The 21,326-nt window shown below is 36.1% G+C and overlaps 1 protein-coding gene across 2 annotated transcripts in view; it reads left to right on the plus strand.

Annotated features, from left to right (window-relative positions):
* Positions 1-19,277, plus strand: part of ADGRA1 (adhesion G protein-coupled receptor A1) — a 274,315-nt gene extending 255,038 nt beyond the window's left edge. For both annotated transcript variants that reach the window (XM_027908838.1, XM_027908846.1), the window contains 2 exons: positions 11,765-11,860; positions 14,992-19,277. In XM_027908838.1, coding sequence (XP_027764639.1) covers positions 11,765-11,860; positions 14,992-16,213 — 1,318 coding nt within the window. In that variant the 3' untranslated portion in view covers positions 16,214-19,277. The remainder of the gene's footprint in view (positions 1-11,764; positions 11,861-14,991) is intronic.
* The last annotated feature ends 2,049 nt before the right edge of the window (positions 19,278-21,326 follow it).

Consider the following 21,326-nt stretch of genomic DNA (forward strand, 5'->3'; position numbering starts at 1 on the left):
GAAAGTAGGGAACTTTGTCATGCCCTAAAAAAAATGTGATGTATTCAAATATGAAAAGGTTGTGGCTTGTTGAAAAATATCCAAAATACATTTATCATTACTACATGGGTATAAAATTACTTGGTCCAGCTAATAACTAAGCTAAGAAAAAAAAGGAAATGCACCCTTCTTTCAAATAGCAAAATTGAGGAATATGTTACAGGTTGAAATATATGGAAGCAAAGCTGTCATTACTAAGGAATCCTGAGTGAAAAACAACAGGAAGTAATAAAATGTGCTTTAAAATATGCTGGAATACCACCAAATTACCAAGTCAAAGAGAGTAGTTATTCACAAACAAATTACTAGGTTTTGGATTTCTGCTGTTTTCCTTCTGTATGAGTTCATTGGGTTGTAAATAGGGGTTGCATATACTGTAGTTACGTGTTCCAAATGCTGCCAGCTGTAAAACTGAATTATCGTTCATGGGGCACAACTTTTTGGATATGTCTTCTTATTCTGAAAAGAAAAATAAACTCAGGATTTAGAAGTGATAATGTGATAGATATTCAGAAAAAATTCTGGTTAAAAAAAATAGAAATGTTTCTTCTTCATAGTTTGGATTTTTTACTTGACCTATATTTTGCAGCTTTACGTTTTAGATTTCTAGTGTATGAATTTTCAGTAACTAGTCTTTGTGGAATTTAGTTCTTGAGGCAAGCACTCTATTCTGTCCTGCTGCTCTTTATAAAGACTGAGATACCTTTTTCTCAGCAACTATTTGTGAAGAAAGACAGTATTAAGGTAGACTAAAAAAAATAAAAAGGCATTTATACAGGCACCTTATACATAATACTTTATTTTCAATTTTTCATTGTGCAATCTTGGTAAATAAAGTAAAGCTATAGTGCCTTTATGATCGATACACTAAGGCACTGAGATTGTATCTTAGGATCTTAACATCTGTGCCTTGCACTGGCTTTCCCTGACAGTGTTTCCAGATGGTTCTCTGTATGATTGAAAGAAATATTCAGTGTGAATGAACATCATGTCTGATATTTGAGGGAACTGCTTTTTCTTACCTTTAAGGGATGCTCACTCCTTAACTCATGACCTGTGGCAAACTCTAAAAATACTAGACCTATTTAAAATAATTACAATATTTTAAAATGAGAACCAAACTAAAACACAGTTTCCCTTCCTTTAGCATGGAGTATGGTCTTTAGAGGAATTCAAAACCTGTTTGTCTGCGTTTTACATCAGAAAAAATTCCTTTTGGGAAACTGTTTTCTCTCTTCTCTAAAAATGTGGGTTTGATTTGTTAATGACAAAAACTTGGTAACTGAAAAGATTCAACAGAAAGGGTTTTGTGGTTTCCATGCATCTTCTGCGTAAATGCTTTTCGATTTTAAATGTTCCTCTGGGTTTGCGACTGAATACTTCTCATAGACCAAGAGGATTTAATAATCAACATGATATTATTTTTATTTAATGTGTGGTTTCTTCATATCTTAAACAAGACCGTTTGTCCTCTCACTTTGCCTGAGGATACATCTTGCTATAACTGTGTGATTAGATTTTAGATAGATGCAGTTGAAAATAAACCCAATTACCTAAATAGATGGAAGGCAGAAGTAAATTGTGATTAGCACATAATTGTAAACCAGAGATGCAGAAGCCTCAAAAACTAAACGTTTAATTTTGGGGAAGTAGCACCTAATCCTTAACAATATTTGGAAGATGAGGTGTTTATTACCTTACTAGTAAAATTCTCAGAACACTAAGAATGCTTTAATACTTTGAAGTTTTAACATTTAAAAGCCAATAGAGATACCTCCATATTACCTATATACAGACAGGGTATGTCTTGAGTATGGTGCGTGGGTGTTATTTGAGAATATGCATAGGATACACTGAACCAATCTAGGTAGAGAGATAAAATTTACTGTTGTTTTGTAAACTTTGTAAGAAAGTGCTTTAGAAAGACATACAAACCTATTAAATATATGTATGTTACACAGTGGCCATAAACTGTGTAATTTTGTAGTCTTTCCAGAGTACTCTTAACAATCCAGTCATTGCTATGTGACAGAAACCAGCTGATCCGTCCAGCAGTTTTACATACAATTATGTCTGAAGCTGTAGTTTTCACTTTCATTGAAGAAGGGCAATTATTTTTTCTTTTCAGAAATGGCAGATTTCGTGGGGCAACATTAAATTTCCGAAACAGATTACTTTAATGGCCTGTAGCAATGAAACTGCCTGTATAAGACACTTGGTATGTTTCAGAGCCAGCTGAAAAGAGAAAAACACTTTTTAGCTTTTTGGAGCTGTGCTTTCTCACAACTACTTTCTCTCTATAAGTACTAACACTAACATTCATCATTCAGGAATCAGTAAACTAAGGTGAAAATTGCACTATTAGTGTAGAAAAGCAGGACATTTGTGAAAACAGTGAATTTAATATTCCTGTTTGCTAGTTTTTAAACGATTAAAGGTCAGGTTTTTTACATTTTGCCTAAAATTATCTGTAAAGGAAAAATGTAAATATATTCCTATTTATATTTTTATCTCCTCAAAGAAATAGTCAACTGTTGTTGAGACTTTTCTTTTCCTAATAACTTTGCTAATCAGTCTGAGACAGATGGAGATCACTGAAATTCTGTAAGTTGCACATGACTAGATGGGCAGGTGAATAACAAAGATAAACACCTGAACATAAGGGAAGGCTGATATTAAAGAGAGATGGCATAACTATGGGAAAGGTCTCAAAGGGACTTCGTAACTTCTCTAGGCACCAAAGACAATCATAAGGCAAAAACTATAGGAAATCAGATTTCAGTTTTTCTTGTGCACACATAGAAGTTCATTATAGAAAGGTAGGATTCTTTAGCATCTGCCCTCTGGAACAGGAACTTAATTTTCCATCAAAAGATACAAGACTTGCAAAATATGTGCAAATTAATAATGTAGTTTTTGTAGAAATGCACATCTTTGAAGTAATTCTTATATTTTTCTCTTTCTTCTAAACGATTTCATCTCCCTGTGGCACTGTGGGCAAAGAGCTTGCCCTTCATATAAGATCATTGATTTAAATAAGAGGAAAAGGAAAAGAATACATGAATTTAGAAGGATAGAGTGATCTCTCTAAAGATATTTCCCAGGAGTTCGTGTATTCTCTTTTCATTTGCACACATCTGTATTAAATGCTCAGCTGCGCAAATCTAAGAACAAGGCACCTGGGTCCACCAGTAGAGCTCCTATCTTCATTAATTGATTGCTTAGTCATTAATATCTTCTGAATCATTTTCTGTGTGTACAGTGAGAGAGCTTAACAGGAAATGTAAACTAAGAGTATTACTCGTACATTACCTGTGAATCTTATGCAATTAAAATTATTTAGCTCCAACTTGGCAAGGTAGCTCATAATAAAAATTAAGGCTTCATAATATCTTTTTTTAATTCCAGAAATGTACTTCATACTTAGACCTAAAAATGTACCAAGTAGTGAATAAATAACCTCCGAATCAACTCTCCAAAGGTTTTGTGAAAGCTGAAAACAGTGTATTTTCAGGTAATGTAAAAATTAGAAAACAAAGACTTGAATGGTCTGTTTAAAATTTAAAAATTATTGCAGAAGAAAAAACATTCTTCTTGACAAAAAAATGCTGCCTACAAAGTAAGGAAGTGTCAAACTCAACAGTGTATGAAACACAGGGGGATTCAGGCATTTGTGTTGGTGACTGCCATAATAAAATGTGGGGTTGACATAAATGCCTTTTTAAAAATATGATTTCAAAATTCAGTCATAGGAGAACATAGACCAGAACACCCTGTCAGTGACTTTCACAGTCAAACCAAATTAAAATGTATGTCCTCCTGCTAGTCATTTCATTTGCTTCCTTTGGCAGTCTTAATGAAGTATTACCTCAAGTAAAACCAAAGAAATCCATATTTTCTATTTAAAATTCAAAGTGGTTCTACTGACAGTCATAAAACATTGATACTAATATAAAGTGAACTGGGTATTAAATATATGACTGTATAAGAGTGCAGCGCTTATCACTATCTGTGCATGCTTTGCTTTTCATTTCACTTTCATATTATATAAAATGCCACTGTCATATATAGGCTCTTATCAGAATTCCTTGTCTTGATGAGGGTTGATAGTTAATGGTTCTTTTCTTCCCTTTGAAAGGAAGAAGGACATGCTCATGGTAATTGACTTTCTAAAGGTGCACTGCAATGCTCGGTGAAGCAGTTGTGTTTGATTCAGTAGGCTGGAACTGCAAAATAATTTCAGCTAACAGCCAGAGGAGTCAAATGCCTGGAAAAATGAGGTAGCAGTGAATACCTCCAAACAAGAGTGTCAGCCATTTTACTACTAGAAATTAACTGTGGAAACAGAACTGAAAGGCCTCTTGTGTTCCTTAGGGATAAAATGATTGTGCAAATAGAAAATAATCAAAGCATGAGTATTATTTCTTCTCCTATTACTTCTCTCCAAGCGTTAACATAAACAGTTTTCTCTCTATGAGCTTCTTGCTCTTCTTAAACTTTTCCAAATATAGATTCTTTAAGAAATACTAATATTTTCTTTCTCATGAACATGATGCTTAATATTTATTTACTTCTTTCCATCAGAAGTGCATTCAACATGGACACCTTCTTAGTCTAACTTATTTATTCATTAAACTAAGCAGGAATAGGGGTAAACTGCAGCATGGAATACACTGTAAGAATCTTCTCTGTCTTTGATTTCCAGCAGTGCCGAAGGCATTCTCCAATAATACAGGGGAAAAAAAAAAACCCTCAAGGTGTCTCTTGCTTCTTAGATACAATAACTCTTCGAGTTGGTCTAGCTCAGGAGAGACAATACAGTTATTTCTGTGTAAATGAATCTCCTCTCTCTTCCTTCTAAATTTTCTTTAAACATTTTTTGAGTTCTTGAATTCCTTTTTTTTTTTTTTTATATATATTCATTTTTGGTTTTCTGTCCTCTCTGCTGGCTCAGACTGTCTTACGTGGTCCTAGTAAAGCAAACTGCAACAGTACTATCAGCCTGGAAATTCCTTTTAATCTGCAGAGTACCAAAGAAGATACAATGGCTACACTAGCCATGAAGGGTGTTAGCCGAGGAAGTTGAATAGAAATAGCTTCAGCACAGCTCCTTGTCTTCCTACATTAGCAGGGCCTAAACTCTCCCACTACCTAACTGGCAGTGCCTGAGACATTGTCTGTCATGGGTGGAAAGGAAGAGAAACTCAGTATGAATATCGAGTGCAGTGGGCTCACAGGAGAGAAATGAGTGTTTTTGAAGCCATTTGATAGGTGAGGTTTCACATCTACTGACACTCACTAATATTCTCCCACTTTATTGCCCAGACTCTCGTGTTATGAGTCTTTACGGGCAGATGAAGAGTATTTAATCTCCTTTCTCATGGCCAATTTTAATAAAAAATCAGAGACTAGTTTTGTAAAATAGAGCCGTAGACATTAAAAGTTGAGCAAACAAATCTGCAGAGACTCTTCTGAATAATTTTTTTTCATTCATTTTTTCTGTGGTTTAGTATCTGCCTCTAAATTGAAAAAGATTATACATATTCTCACAAGGGCATTATGAAAATTAATTAATTACTGTTTGCAAAGCTCTTAAGTTGCAATAAGATCTAGAAAGAAGGGAGATATATAAAAAAAATTAATAACTACCTGTCCGGTAACCTTTGTTCCTTCTGTACTGAAGGAGTGAAATGTCTTATGGAAAAAAAGCAGTAGGCTGTGAACAGGCAGTTAAAGAGTATAACAATATGGCCACATAAAAGGTGCTAAAGAGGGGTTTCACACAACCCTTAATTCTGCTTTTATTTACTTTTTAAAGTTTCGCTTTCAAAATTGAAGTTTATTTTAACATTATCAGTAGATTTTTAAATTTTTTTACTATGTTCTCCATGTTTTTATCCTACTTTGCAGACAGGAAAAAAGCACTAGAGAAATACAGGGTATTTCTCTTGAGCAATACCATTAAACAGAACTAACATGGTATTTGTAAATCTATTCAAGACTATCTGGGAATAGGATTCAAAATGAAATGTGTGGTTTTTTTCTTAAAGGAAAATTATATTTTCAAAATCCCATCATTTCTAAAAAGGCTTATTTTTATTTTATCAAAATTCTCAGGGAAAAGGATCACAAAATGATGTGATGCGTGAAAAATTCAGAAAGAATAATTTGAAAATCAGGCTTATAAATTCATATTTCTACTGAGCAGCTCCTTATCTGGCTGCCTGCCTCCTGGGTACTTGAACTGTGGCATCTGGTTAGCTCAAAGTTAATGACCATTTTCTATATGGATTATTTTCACAAAGATGTTAAAATCAAATCCCAGCTTAAGGAAATATAAAGGGGAAAGTCATCTTGCTGTGATTCCTCTTTTATTTTCATATTTATTTTGCAAGTGGCTACTAGATTGACATCTTTCCCTGTATGAACTGTGCCCTAGACACAAACAGAGCTAAACTGATAAATCTCTTTTTTTTACTAGGGGGCAGAAAACAAATTAATGCTTCATTGATATCTTCATATATATATATATATATATATGTATATATATATATATATATATGTATATATATATGTATATATATAACATCCAATTTTCTAGATTTGGGCATCCAGAGAGGAATACAGTTAAAAATACATACGTATTAATCAAATAATATCTGCAGTAGGGACTATTTGAAACTTTTAAATCACTTCTTGGTACATTTCCATTTTGTCAACCTCTGCAGAAAAAACCCCTTACAGTCAGTCTTGCATTACACCCAGAAAGTCAAGGTCTGGTCCCTTTTCTGGAAAAATTCAGTCAAGGTTCTTAATCTGGAAACAATTTGAGGCTAGAGAATAGACAGACACTCAAGCAAGAAATTCATCACTGGGTAGAACTGTCCTTTTACATGCTGACTTACTGAGTAACATTTATGGAAATAAACTTAGCAGAATATAGTGTATGTTAAGTTATCAGAATGGATGCTGCCTGCAGGCTATTGCAGTCATTCTTGCTGACATTATCCTGTTTCTATCAGATTGGCTATGTAGCTCCCAGTACTTTGTGGTCGAGTTTGCCTTACAAGAGGAGTTCTTGCCGAAAGGAAGCTGGAAAACAGTAAGGCATGATGTCAACAGAGGGACATCACCTCAAGCAGTGTCTGCTGCTCTGTTGGAGGGGTTGTGTTTATATCAGTGCATGTAATAAATAATGTTGTACTTACTGGTCCCAGGCAGCTGTGGCAGAAACTTAGGGGCTCCCTGTAATGTTCAGTGAGTGTAATTCCTCCGCAGTAAATTACTGCCCATCATTTGCATATGTCTGCAGAGCCTGGTTTTCAGGCCATAGGTGTTGCCTACACTGCAGCTGAGAGGTGCGAGTGCAGCATGCTGAGGCCTACCAGGCTAACTTTAATCTAATTAGCTCGGATAACAATATTAGTGAAGATGTGATAGAATGAGCTTCAGTAAATAGATGTATGCTAATGTGAAAGCCTGCTGGGAATCATCAGGACATCCCTGGGTGGCCAGCAACAACAATGTACAAATTTTAAAACCTTTTTCTAAGGGCTGTTGAAACAACGGCTTGGCAGTTGCTTCAAAGCCCCAAATTATCCCACAGATAGTTTTTAGTTTTCCCTATAAAACAGTTTTAAAATATTACATAAATTAACTGCTTGTCAAGATAAAATTTTAGCTGGAAACAAAGTTTTAATTTTCTCTCTGGTGCTTTCTAGTCTTTAAAGATTTGCATGCACGGCTATCATGGCTACAACCAATCCCCCTGTGTTAGCGGCTTCATCATAACAGTCACATCTGTCAGAGCAAGGTTCTTCTGTCTTCTTACTGCTGCCTGCGGGATTCCATTACTGATAGCCTGAGTATCATCGTTTGCATTCTTGAATGGTAGAAGAGTAACACAAGCAGATGAAATTGGCTCAAGTTGCTGCATGTTCTTTTATAAAGAGGAGACAACCCACTGTCAGAATGAGAAAAATTAGAAAATTACTCAGAAGTAGATAAGGTAATTGGAAGACAAAAGCTGATTACTGAACTAAAGGATAAAGACCTTTAAAGCTTTAATACTGAAAGATGGTCATGAGAGGGAGTAGTAAATAAAAGTTAGGCAAACAGTGTAGGAAAAAAATTGATCACCTTTTTTCAAATTAAGAAAATGTACTTGATGGAGGAGGGGTGAAGATGGTTAAAAAGCCTATTCTTGCATAGTCTACAAGGTTCATCCTTCTAGTACTGCTTTTCTGTATTGTTGTGTGAATGAGCATTGCTGGACATGGGCATTGGTGCTTACCTTTATCTTGTATGGCTGAAAGATACCAAAAGTTGTCTGCAGCAGAAAAAGCTGCAGAACCCAGGATCTCCCCAGTTTAACCTTACACTTGAACCGCTTTAACTGGGCTAGAAAATCTACTGTGTGTACATGCCCAGGCAGTGCTATACAAAAATACCAGTAATGTTAGAGTTAGGGCTGCACAGGGAGTAGCACCCATGAGCTCCTCCTCCACAAGACAGGCTTTGTAGGACTAACAGACTGGCAAAGCTTAGTGAAAATTGGGAGACACCACCCTAATCAGATAAAATTACATTCTTCTTGCTCGTGCTTGTGAACTCACCGAGAGGCAATTGTGTTTCTTGGGCTTGGAGGCAAAATCTTGGATGACATGATTTGCCCAGTCCCTTCATTTACTGTAGTAGAGAGATGTCTTGTGTTTAAACATCAGATGGGAGTTAAGGATTCTCTTTCTGAAACAGATTTGCTGTGTAGCCTTGAACACTTAATCTCTCCATGTTTTCTCATCTGTACAACAGGAATAATAATGTTTATCGAACACAGGGCTGTAAGGCAAAATTAATTAATGTTATAAAACCTTTTGATTCTCTTAGATAAAAGGTTTTCTAGAAGTATGAAGCATAACTATTTATTATCTGCATTTTTGTCACTTTTTATTCGCGACCTATCAATTCTACTGCAGCTTTTTTCTTCAGAGTTGTTTGTCCTGATCATCTCATCTGTGTGAAAAAGAAGAAACTGATAACAACTACATAGAATGTAGTGTTTAGAAAGACTGGTCTAAATGTATTACTTCTGAGTGTACATCCTCACAACTAACATATATATGGAACTTCTTGATCAGTGTTTCTTTTCTTTGATGACTTTCTACTATGACCTTTGTATCCTGTTTAAGATATCCACACGTTCACACAAATGGACAAGAGTATGCACTTCTGTTCTTACAATTTAACTTCTATATCTTTGATTGTGTTTTCTGTTTGGTCTGTTTTAATCCTGTTCCTCTCTTACTGACTTTTCTTCTATTTGACAGCTTTTTTTTTTTTCCCTCATCCTTCAAGAATCCTGAATACACCAGTGAAGAATCATTTGTATACACTGTCATCTTTATTTCCCATTTTACTTCCCCCCCACCCCACAATGAGATAGGGTAGGCAGTGTGCTGTGATGGATATCAGTACAGTGCACCTCAGGTACACTGAAACCATTTGACTTCAACTTTTGTCGTTTCTAGAATGTATTTTCTTGTCCTTAGCATTGAGCCATGACAGGAATTTGGCTAGATTTTGCTACATTTCTAAGCACTGTGTAGCTAAGTGTTTCCAGAACATCTGATGGTACTGTTCAGCAGTCTGCTGAAAGTATGAGATATGAAGTAGATTATCTAAGACCCAAATACTAGCTTGTCTGAGAGTTTAGATAAAGATTGATTTAAATGTATGTATCCAATCTGTAAAAAGTGGTGGCACTGCAGAAAATGAAATTATAGGTTGCATTGTAGGTAAATTCTATGGTGTAATCACTTCAGATGAGTTTGAAATGCAGTTTCCTGTACTTGCTTCTGTATTCCTATTTTTCTCCTCCTTGCTATTTCTTAGATAAATTTGGATTAACTTTTCTATGCCTCATTGCTTTACCCTAGTAATTTCCTGAATTTCAAAAATGCCGTTGAACTTGTCCTTGTTAAAAATAATAATAAGCTATTAAGCTATCTTATTCAACATGCTCAAGTCAAAAGATATGTACAATCTTTAAACTGCAGAGAATGAATGGATTTTATAGGGAGGCAGCATGTTCATTGGAATTTGTTGAGCTCTACAGAATAAGCCAAGTTGAAATAAAAATATATGCTCAATGACTTTGGATTTATAAAATCTGAAGGGCTTCTTGATGAATGCAGAGGACAATTTTCTCTGGTCTGTTTACAGCTTAGACCATTAGACAAAGATTGGCTGTAAATGTTAACATGAAAATTTCTGGGGCCTGACTCCTAATTCTGCTTTGGAAGTAGGTGGGAAAAGAGGCTAAGACATTCCAACGCTAATTCTGCGTTTGATTTAAATGCTGGTCTATTTAATCTTGCTATTGCTCTGTTTCTGTAAAAATCATTCCTTGCAATGACTGGGAAATTTATATTTGTACCACATTATGGAAAACTAGTGGCTGGATTCTGATCAGAATGTGTCCCACACATTACTGGGTTCCTATTAGTCCTGATGGACAGCCTAACAGCTGTGACTATCTGTTTCCCTGCATGCTGTTTTCCAAACCAAAGAAGTGGCTTGAAAAGAAATTAATTTTATCTGCCAACAGAGGAGTTTTGCTCAAACCAGGAAACGAGTCAGGATCTTCAGTGAAACAGCTGAGCTTCTAGGTGCAGCGGAACATTTTTCCTTTTGCCACTGAGCAGCATTCCTTCCAGCTGTAGGAGTGGGGGCTGATGCTCTCCACCTCAGAGACCACAGCAGTGGAATGTGCTGTACTCCATGCATAATTTTGTGTTTTGCTTATATAAATGGAAAATGTGATGATGATTTATTTTGCTGAATTTGGATACGGGCATGCAGGATGCCAACTTCAGTGAGACATCCCCTGGGAGTTGACTGTAGCCCAATGATCATACACTGTAATGACCACTGCTTCCAAGTACTCAATGGCATTTAACCAGTTAAAGGGATGTGAAGCTCTGTCTTACAATGCAAGTCTTTACAGAATGATTAACACTTTTCTTGGGTATTTATGAGTTCTTGCTGAAGTCTTAGTAGCTTTCACATTTTAATGCATTTGCAAGGCTGAGTGTTGATAGAGTAAAAAAAACTGGGGTATATGCAAAGGGATAGTTAATCCTTCTGATTTCTTCAGATTGTTCCCTGTGCAGAAAAAAATCAAAACATTTTGCCAAGTGAACTGCCTCTTTTCTCTTTGACTAACTGAGCTTCCTTTCTTTTGTTATCTGGAAGTTAGAAAAATGTTTCTGTGATTTCACTGAATTTCTCTGGGAACATTTTCATGTTAAAGTGAATACAGTAGCTTTGCCTGAATATTTTTAATTTATGATGCTTGCATATTTAATAAATATTAAATATAAATATCTAGGTGAGTGGAATAATTTTATTTGGAATGGAGGTTCTGTCACTAGACAAAGTTTTGATTTTCACAACTGCAATAGTAAGTACCTTTACTAAAGTTGCAAATAAAGAATTTGTTAAAAGTGGGTCTATATAAATATTAAATATTAAGATTTCTACTCTTCACTTCATGGAGTGTTTATTGTGGCAATATTTTATTCTTTGCTTTTCTGTTTTTAGGCACATGTTTAATGCTTCAGCAATATTTTATTCTTAAAATTCTTCAAGAAGGTACAATGATTTACGAAGCAGTATTTGACTACAAGTCAGGCAAATTAAAATGTCAGTTATTATCTCTCAACAGATTTTACCTGATTAGTGGTGGAGTTCCTTTCATTATATGTGGGATTACAGCAGCAACCAATATCAATAATTATGGGATTGAAGGCAATGCACCATAGTAAGTATAAACTATTATCATAAAACTTTTAAGGAAAACATATTCTTTTTGTTATGCTGATGAATGTAACTGACTTCATAAACAGTATAGACATGCAATTTGGGACGATATTTGTTATGAAATTTTAATAAATAGTAGCTGTGAGAGAGCAATGTCTTAATCTGGGGCTTGCTACTTCGTCTCAACTGACTTGACTCCATTACTGGCAATACAATCACTTTCATTTACAAAATCACTCTTCATTTACATCTGAATGAGTGAAAGGATCTTAAAAATACCTAATGGATACCATATTTATTGGAGCTATTAATTAATTAAATATTTTAATTTCACTGTCTACCTTGAATTTATATCCTTTGGGTGTCAATTTATGTGAAATTATGTGAAAAAAATAACAAGTACAAATCTCTCCTCCACCTTCTCCCTCCCCATTCTGCCATTAAAAACCAAATATTTTGGATTTTCACCACCTGGAAATGTTTCAGTCACAAATCCTTGCAATCCTGACATAGTCATTTTGTGTCTAGTGAGTTAGTGTTCAGTAGACCTCCACAAGCTCTCCAGGCATCACACTGTTATTAATTCTTGGCATGAAGCATGAGGTATCAATAAACTACAATAAGTCTTTCCAAGGAAACATAGCAGAAAGTGAATTAGACTGCAAAGTTAAATACAGTGTGTGTAACATGGTAATGACTGGCACACTAATGGATATTTTAGTACTCTGGCAGCACTAGTACTCTAGAGTACATCACTCTTAGTTACTGCTTTGAGCATCTATTGAAACACATTTGAAATTGGTTATGTTCTGGGCATGAAAAGTGGCAACCAAGGAGAATGGTTCATGAGGGAGCATCTGGCTCCTTAAAGCCATTTTTATAGGTAATTGAAATTTAAACTCTGGTAAGAAATTGGTGCATATCATGGCTAACTGGTTGTTCTGCCTAGGGCTCAACTCATATAGTTCTTCACATTTATCCAATTAAACAGTCACTTATAATCAACAGTATTATTATTATAAGACTATTATTTCTGTTCATAAATGTGAGATGTTTTTCATTTTGGTGCAGTTATAGAGGTTATACTTCTTTAATCATGTTAATATAGCAAATCAATACCTGGTACTGCAGTCTGTACAGAAAACAAGGGACACATGAAGGATGGTTGTAAGACTGAGTTAAAAGACAGCTTCTAATTTGATGGCAGCATATTGAGTTACGTGCCTTACTCATTTTTTGTAGTATTAGTACAGTAAACATAGATGCACAAACTTCAACCTTTTTACATAACTAATTTTTTAAGTGGTCCACAATGAGATTCTACTTGAAATAAGAGCATCCCAAGAGACTGTTCCACTGGTGAGCATTCCATTCTCGACTTTGCATCAAATATGCAGCATTCAAATATACTTCAGATATGCACATAGCTTTGTGTTCTCTGCTTCCCCAATTAAATATAGGTGGTAACTTACCTATCTTTTCACAGATATCCTTCAGGGAATCTCTTCATTTGCCTGTCTGACAGCAAACTCTATGCTATTCAGAGTGTTTCTAAGTTCATTAATACGTATATGTATGCTTTTGTTAAGGTTCAGATTTCAAAAATTCAAAGTCATTATTCTGAAGTTTCTTGTGATAATACCCAGTGGGACTGTCTCTATTTAGCTGAGAGGTTCTCAGCCTGGGAGAAAAAGTCATTCTGCCCTTTTTATAGTAACTTGTAGATAATTCCTGGCTTGACAAGAATGTGATACCAGAAGTTTCGTCACTGGAATTGAAGGGACTGCAACTAATCACGCATGCTTAAATGCGTATGAAGTGTCACACGGTGTCACTTTTAGAACTGGAATGGATAATGACATATCACCTGGTCTGTCTTTCTGACCCAGTGGGAAATTAGCTATATCCAAACCATTTCTGACAGTTATTTATCTGAGGTGCTTTAAATGCTCCCATAATGGATAGACCACATTTCATTTCAACAGCTTATTATCCTAATTGTCCTAACAGCAAGGAAACTTTTCAAAAAATCTAATCAAAACTTTTCTTGCTGCAGTTTAAGCCCATTTCTTCTTGTCCTAGTCTGAGATAAGGAAAGTAACTTACTCCTCTTTCCAGAAATCCATGCAATATTTAGCACATAAGAATAGCTGTACTAGCCCATACTGCCAGCTCAGTTCCCTATCTGTAACCGTGGCTAAAAGCAGATCATAGAGAAGAGTCAAAACTGAGCAAATATACCTTCTCCCTCTGACCCATGTTCTCCCAGTTTCCATCTAGGATTTCATTAGCTGGAAGTTTTTCTTCCCCCATGTGCGTATGATCAGGTCATTCATCCTCAGGACAGTCCTGTTAGACTCATACTGGCCTGTGAAATACTTCAAGCTGATCTAGAACAGTTATGTTTATATTATTTAAAGCCTAGAAAACCATTGTGGTCATGCTACAATGATATTACTATACCAATGTATCACAAAGAGACCATCAGTTTCCTTAATTTTTCTGAAGACCTTCAGATGATGTGAATTAACTCCTAGAAACTTTGGAAAAAGTGCAGAATTCAGAAATGGCATATATCTTTTGGGGTCACTCACTGCAGAAAGCGGTGACTGTCCAACTAGAAGTCTTTTTGCAGCCTCTCTTGGTACTCAGGATGTTCTCTGGCAAGAAGAAAATTCTGTAAGAACAATCTTCAGGCTTAAGAATTTGTATCAATGTTTGTTGATACAAACCATTGAAATCTGTTCATTTCTACTGCTCACACAGACTGTATAAACTATGCCTCATTTGCTTTTTAATCGAAGTATTAGTGCTGACATTTTTAATACTAAAAAAAGGGTTTATATAAATGGTCTTATATTTCACTGCAATTCCAGAGTCTAAACTGACCTACATTTCTTGGAAAATTTCCATTTTAATAATCTGTAAATTATACTAGACATTTTATTCTATTAAAAAATAAGAAAGTGATGCCTCAGCTTAATTGTTGTTAGACATCCTCTCTTTTCTCCACAACAAGCATATCTGAACTCTGAGATACTGCTGTGTCATACTAGTCAGACACCAGCCATCTGTCACATCTGATGTGTGGGCTCTAGAATGTTCTTGACTCTCTTTTTTTGTTGTTTTCAGTTGCTGGATGGCATGGGAGCCCAGTCTCGGTGCTTTCTATGGGCCAGTAGCATTCATTGTGCTAGTCACCTGTGTTTACTTCCTCTGCACATACGTGCAACTGAAGCGCCATCCTGAACGCAAGTATGAGTTAAAGGAAAAGACCGAAGATCCGCAGAGAATACCAAGTACTGATATGGGCCATGGTCATATTACAGACCCTGTGTCCGTTCCCCAGGCGACCTGCCCCATGATTTCTTCTTCCTTATTGGAAAATGAGCATTCATTCAAGGCTCAGCTTCGAGCCGCAGCATTCACTTTGTTCCTGTTTACTGCCACTTGGACCTTTGGAGCACTTGCAGTATCTCAAGGTCATTTCTTGGATATGATATTTAGCTGTCTTTATGGAGCCTTCTGTGTGACCTTGGGGCTTTTCATCCTGATCCATCACTGTGCAAAGCGAGATGATGTATGGCATTGCTGGTGGTCCTGTTGCCCATCCAAAAGAAACACCTATTCCGTCCAAGTTAATGTGCGCCCAAAGGTTAATGTCAACGGTGACACTCAAGTTCATGCACCTTGTCTTCAGGAATCTCCATGCCCCAACAAATCAGCTGTGTTTAATCATCCAGCGGCCAGCCACTGCAAACTCACCAACCTACAAGCGGTTCAAAACCACGTTAACTGCCTTTCCCCTGTGACACCCTGCTGTGCAAAGATGCACTGTGATCAGCTACTTGATGATGAAGCTCACATTCATGTCCACAATGAGGGAACCTTCAGACCCAATATGCACATTCACAGATGTCTGAAAAGCAGAACTAAGCCACGTTACTTCAGTCGGCATAGGTCTGCAGGTGAAAGAGAGTATGCCTATCACATCCCTTCGAGTATTGATGGCAGCATCCACAGTTCACATACAGACAGTCCCCACAGTACACATGATAGCCAGTCAGGTCACAGACGGGCCTGCTGCTCAAAAAGTGATCCATATCCTACTGTCAACCAGCCCGAAAGTAGCGACGCAAGTACTGTAATATATAGTTGTACTAAAATGCCAGACAGTGACACTGTGCACCATCCAGCCCATTTTGAAATGCACCCACGGACACAGTCATTGCCGTTTAATACGACGAATCACAATGGAATTCTCAAGGGGAACGTGCATGAAGCCATGATATACAGCTCAGATAGTACAGGAAATATCAAAACTGGGCCTTGGAAAAATGAAACTACTGTGTAGTTCATGGGCCATCATAATGTGTTTTTTGCCCTAAACCGTCATTATCTTTGTTTTTATTCCAAAATAAATAATATTATGTATTTGTGTAGTTCATCAGTAAATTGTACAGCTTTTCATCTTTATTTTCTTTTTCTTAATAAGAGTCTAAAAAAGAAGGATAGTGACAGTTTTAAAGTGAAGTTATTTTTAAAAGAAAGTTATAAAATTATTCTGAAAGATAATGAGAAAATGAAATCTAGGCAATTGAATATGAGAGGCAATATCTTTTTGTTATACAGAATAACATTTCTTTAGAAACACATCATTTTCATTCCTTGTTTTCACTTTTGTTTCATAGTGTCTTCAAACACTTTTTATAAACATATCGGCATCTTAAACTTTTACTTATTTATTTTTGTAGGAAAATATTATTACTGTGCCATGGATTTTAATCAGAAGTGGCTATGGTAGAAAAGATAAACAGGATTTTATAAAATTGCAGCTTTTTAGATCCACAAAAGTGATACTGCCTCTAAAGATCTTCTGTAGCATATGGCCTGTAAAGTCATGTAATGTACAGTCTCTGTTCTGTCCTTTTTCTTGTTGGAGAGAAGTGCTAGGTAATGTCTCTGTTACATCTTTGGTGCTGTATTGGTTGTATTTTGCATGACATATGTCAGGATATACCATTTGCTGTTTTCTAGTGTTACATGTGTTAAAAAAGAACAAAAAAAAAGTGTTGTACAAGGCTGTGAAAAACCCTATTGATATTAATCTAGAGCATTATAAATCTACAGGAAAAAAAATCACTCTGCACTAGTTTAAGTGGCACAATCCTTTGTATAAGGTTATATGATAGCTTTGATAAGGGTCCACTCTAATGTCTTTACAGAGCATGCACTACTCATTGTATGTGACACTGTGCGGTGTAATAGCAACTGTCTCAGCAAGTTTTACACTTCTTTGTAAAGTATGCCTTTTGAACAAATCTGTAAGCTGTTCCATGATAACCTTTCCACATCTGTTAAGGTAGAGCAGTTTTACCATTAACTCTTTGAGGACTACAGTTATTTTCTTAAAGTATCTTATTCTAGTTCAGAGGCACTGTATATATGATATTGTCTATTTAGTTACATGACCGATGTAGTCCAGAGTTGTCAGGAAAGAGGAAGTTCAGTAATTTTCAAAAAACCGACCTTCTTAGAGTCCATCTATTAATTTCACCACTTGCTTTCTGAAAACCCATTTCGTCCTCTAGCGAATTTCAGATTGTCTTCATCCTTTAATGCAAATTTGACCTTCGCAGAAGTTCTTTATGCTCATGATTTCTGCTGAATTGTAGGGCATTCCAGAGTCAGTACCATTCTCTAATTAACAAGGCTCTTGGCAAGAAATTTTTTCGTGTTCCCATGAACATCTGGACACGAAGCATCAACTCACAGTACAGAACTGCATCATAATTATCCCAATATGAAATAAAACCACTTTTTACAAGTGGGAAGGGTGCAGAATAATAATAGGTTGCAGAAAGTGAATGGGGACACAGAGCTGTGAGGAAAATGTCTACAGTGGAAAGTGAACAGTGCATCCAGAAATGAGAGAAAAAGCACAATTCTTTATGGCCACATGAGAAAGTTTGCTGTGGTGTCTTAACACAGACTTACGTAATTGCTGCAGAGAGGAAATAGAAAATACTCTTGAGGGATCATCACATCAGTATGTGATTCTCTGTGTATATGTGGCAGAAATCTTAACATACTTCAGCCCATTACTTTTCTGTTATTAGCAGTTTTTTAGACTCTACCTTTTTGTTTTTTAATATGTAAGAATAAATTTCCTAATAGTGTACATAAAGATGACAATTATAATTGTTAGAATGTTATAAAAACATGTAAGTCAGATGAATGTGTTCTGCAGTGTTGCAGGTGGGAATTAGTACTCAAAGGGTTAATGCTCAGTATCTGAGTGCAAGAAATCTTGTTTTTCTGTATTTTTGTAAATTTGAAGTATATATTGTAAACTCCAGCAGTGCAATGTATCCATCTCAGATTGTGTATTTTTAAAAAGTGAGAGAGAAGAATGCACTAGGTGGTTGTCAAGTTTTAAGCCAATATTCAACAGTTTCATGACCGCTTCTTTAGCTAATACAAAAAAAAAAAAAAAAAAACAACCAACACCTGAGCTTTATTATGTATATGCTGTATATACTTGAACTGTCTCTAAACTAAAATACAGTATTTTTCTTTGTTGGCATAATGAAATATTTTCTGTTTCAGAATTATTTTCTTTTAATATTTTTTCTCATTCCACATAGACAGTGAGCCCTGAGAAAGCATAGACATAATGTGAAATACCATCCTCTGTGTCTTAGCACTATGTATATGTATATTCTGTAATAGCAAAATCCTAGGAGGTCTGTAGACCATTATGCAAAACATTACACACACACGCGCGCACACACACACACACACACAGAGCCAAGTGAAATACTCTGCAAGAATCCACTCAGTAAGCTTCTTTATTCAGCTTGTGTTTTAATCACCTCTGTTCTTTTGTCTGAGAGGCCAATTCGAGCTTCATAATGGCTTACAAAGAAGTAAATAGGTGCTGCTTTCCACAGAATATCTTATGTGATAAAACTCTCTGGAATTTAAACGTAAAATATTAAAACACTTTTCTTATCATGTTAAAAACTAATTTAGTGAATATTTCGGGGCTAATTGGAAGAGATGTGTTATGCAATAATCTGTTTGCATATTATTTTTCCAGAAAATATACAATATATCTACAGAGTAGGAGACATGATATTAAATAAATATAAAAATGTTTTGTAACATCAAATTTGACCAAATTGCTTTTTGTGCTTTTGACTTTTTTTTTTTTTTCCTTAAGAGAAAGGAGGTAATTTCAATGATTTGGAAGTCTGGTTTTGATTTATTGTGGGGTTTTGGTCAATTATAGTCAGTGAGCCATTACTACTTTACCTGATCTTCTTCCCTATAAAAATCAAGTCCATGTCGTAACCAGAGTATAAGAGATATACTGTCCTAGTAAATTCCTCACAGACATACACACATGAAATATTTCAAAGTCAGCTTTAGTTTTGGTGATTCATTGATGACATAGAAATGACTGGACAGATTTTACTATTCACTTCCTGCCTGAGATTAAGCAAGAGAAATTTCATTTCAAAAAAAGATAATTTTTGGAGAATGATGCAATCAACAGAAATCTGAAGACTTGTTATTACAGTATTACCAGGATAAAAATATGTTTTTGCTGTAATATTGTTCTCTGAATATAGAAATTCCAGTTTTTGTGACCAAATTTGAAGTCACACAGACTGATTACAAGAAGAATACCTACCCAGCCTCATATGAAGAATTTCAGTGTAAATATAAAGCACACATTTCTACACGTTATGTTTGATCCCGTGTGTTGTTCCCAAGAAGTCTGTTGATTGTATCTGCACTAATATGACTGAGCAGTCGCTGTCAGTGGCCATAAACAGCTGTTCTCCTTCCCCACACAGCTGCCTGCCAGCTACACTATGGGCACTGTATCCAGATGTTAACCCACCAAGGGAGCCTTCAGTGGAGCTATAAAGCATTCTTCCTGTCTAAACCAAAAGCAAGTCTGTGCTTAAAGCAGAGTCAAGGCTACCTTTGATAGACAGCACAGGCAATTGGGCAGCCTCCCCTTGAAGACTAAATGCTGAAGGCAGATAAACATAATGGAAGTGGCTTTAAGCAGTTTAAGTCCTCTTCCCTCCAACTCTGCCAAAAGTACCTGCCTAATAGGTCTGCTGCCTGCAGACATCTGCCAAATGGAAACAAATCCAGGCAAAATTAGTCGGTTTACCTAAAATTCCTGATTAGCTGAAATGAGTGAAACAGCACAACCTAGTTAATGATCAGAAAAGCCAAGCTGGAGAAAACCTCTTTGGATGTTCTGTCACAAAGTTGCTTCAGGTTCCTCATATGTGGGGACATTGATCAAAGCATCCTGGACACTGAAGATCTGAAATTGCTCTTGTGCAGACACTATTAAGGATTACAAAGCTGATTTCAACTCCACAAATTTGGAGGTAACTTCCGCTGTAAATTTTATGCCTTTTTACAATGAAGGTATTGTCTGACATTTCACAATTTGGGGAAAAGAAAGCTGTCATCAGGATCAGGCTGGTATCCTTTTTATCATAAGATCTTCTTTGCATGGAAACGAGAAAGGAGACCACCTGTATCCCAGAGTTTCTGTTGCCTATGAAAAGAAATGTCAGGCTGATGAAGATACTGGCAGCTCAGCAGTTTCCTTACCAGAACATAAATTTAAGTTCCTGTATCATCATCCTCCAGTTTGGAAAGAAGCTGTAGACTGCATCTGGATCAATCAGAACTGATTGGCTGAGTTTAAAGGCTGGCTGGCTGACTTCACTTAAGCAATTTCAGTAGTTACTTGGTGCTCTAAGCAACTTGTACTTGCATAGTTAACTCTGCGAGTAACGGAGCTTTGGTTTGATTGTTTGGGGGGTTTTTGCTGTGCACAGTTGACCATTTGCTAATTAGCAATTTAATTGCTAGGGAGAAAATTTACTTTACAAATTACCTTCACTACATAAACCATGGCTTTTTGTTCCCTGCTATTAGGTGTGTGAAGGTGCAAGGGAATCCCCATTCCTTTACCTGACTTATCTGAGATTTTTTAGGAGCCAAACAAGTGTCAGTGTATTTGGTATTGTAGGGCTCACTTCTTTTCAAAGAGGGTTGAAATTTGGTTTGCAAGCTCTAGAGTAATTCAACTTCAAATAAATATCCTGCCTTGAAGTTATGCAGCTGGCCATGCCTCAGAGGTAAGGGGTTCTTTGTAAACATGGTGTCTGTATACCCCATAGGTACTGCTGTCTCTTTACGTTTTGATCTGTTTGAATTCTGTAGTGCCTTGCAGTCTGAACAACAAAATGACTGACTGTTCCCATCAGCCCATCACTCTGCTCCAGCTGTTCGCCTTAACCTGCATCACACTGCCAGGCAAGATTTTCCAGCATAGTTACTGTTTTTATTCATTCATTTATTTGTTTCCCAGGTACTCAATAACACCTGAGAAAGGCAGCAGGAGGAACTTATTTGGAAAGTAG

Source organism: Empidonax traillii, unplaced genomic scaffold (genome assembly GCF_003031625.1).
Source record: "Empidonax traillii isolate 1590-97213 ecotype Southwest subspecies unplaced genomic scaffold, ASM303162v1 scaffold27:size3997909, whole genome shotgun sequence".
In the NCBI taxonomy this organism is placed as follows: Eukaryota; Metazoa; Chordata; class Aves; order Passeriformes; family Tyrannidae; genus Empidonax; species Empidonax traillii.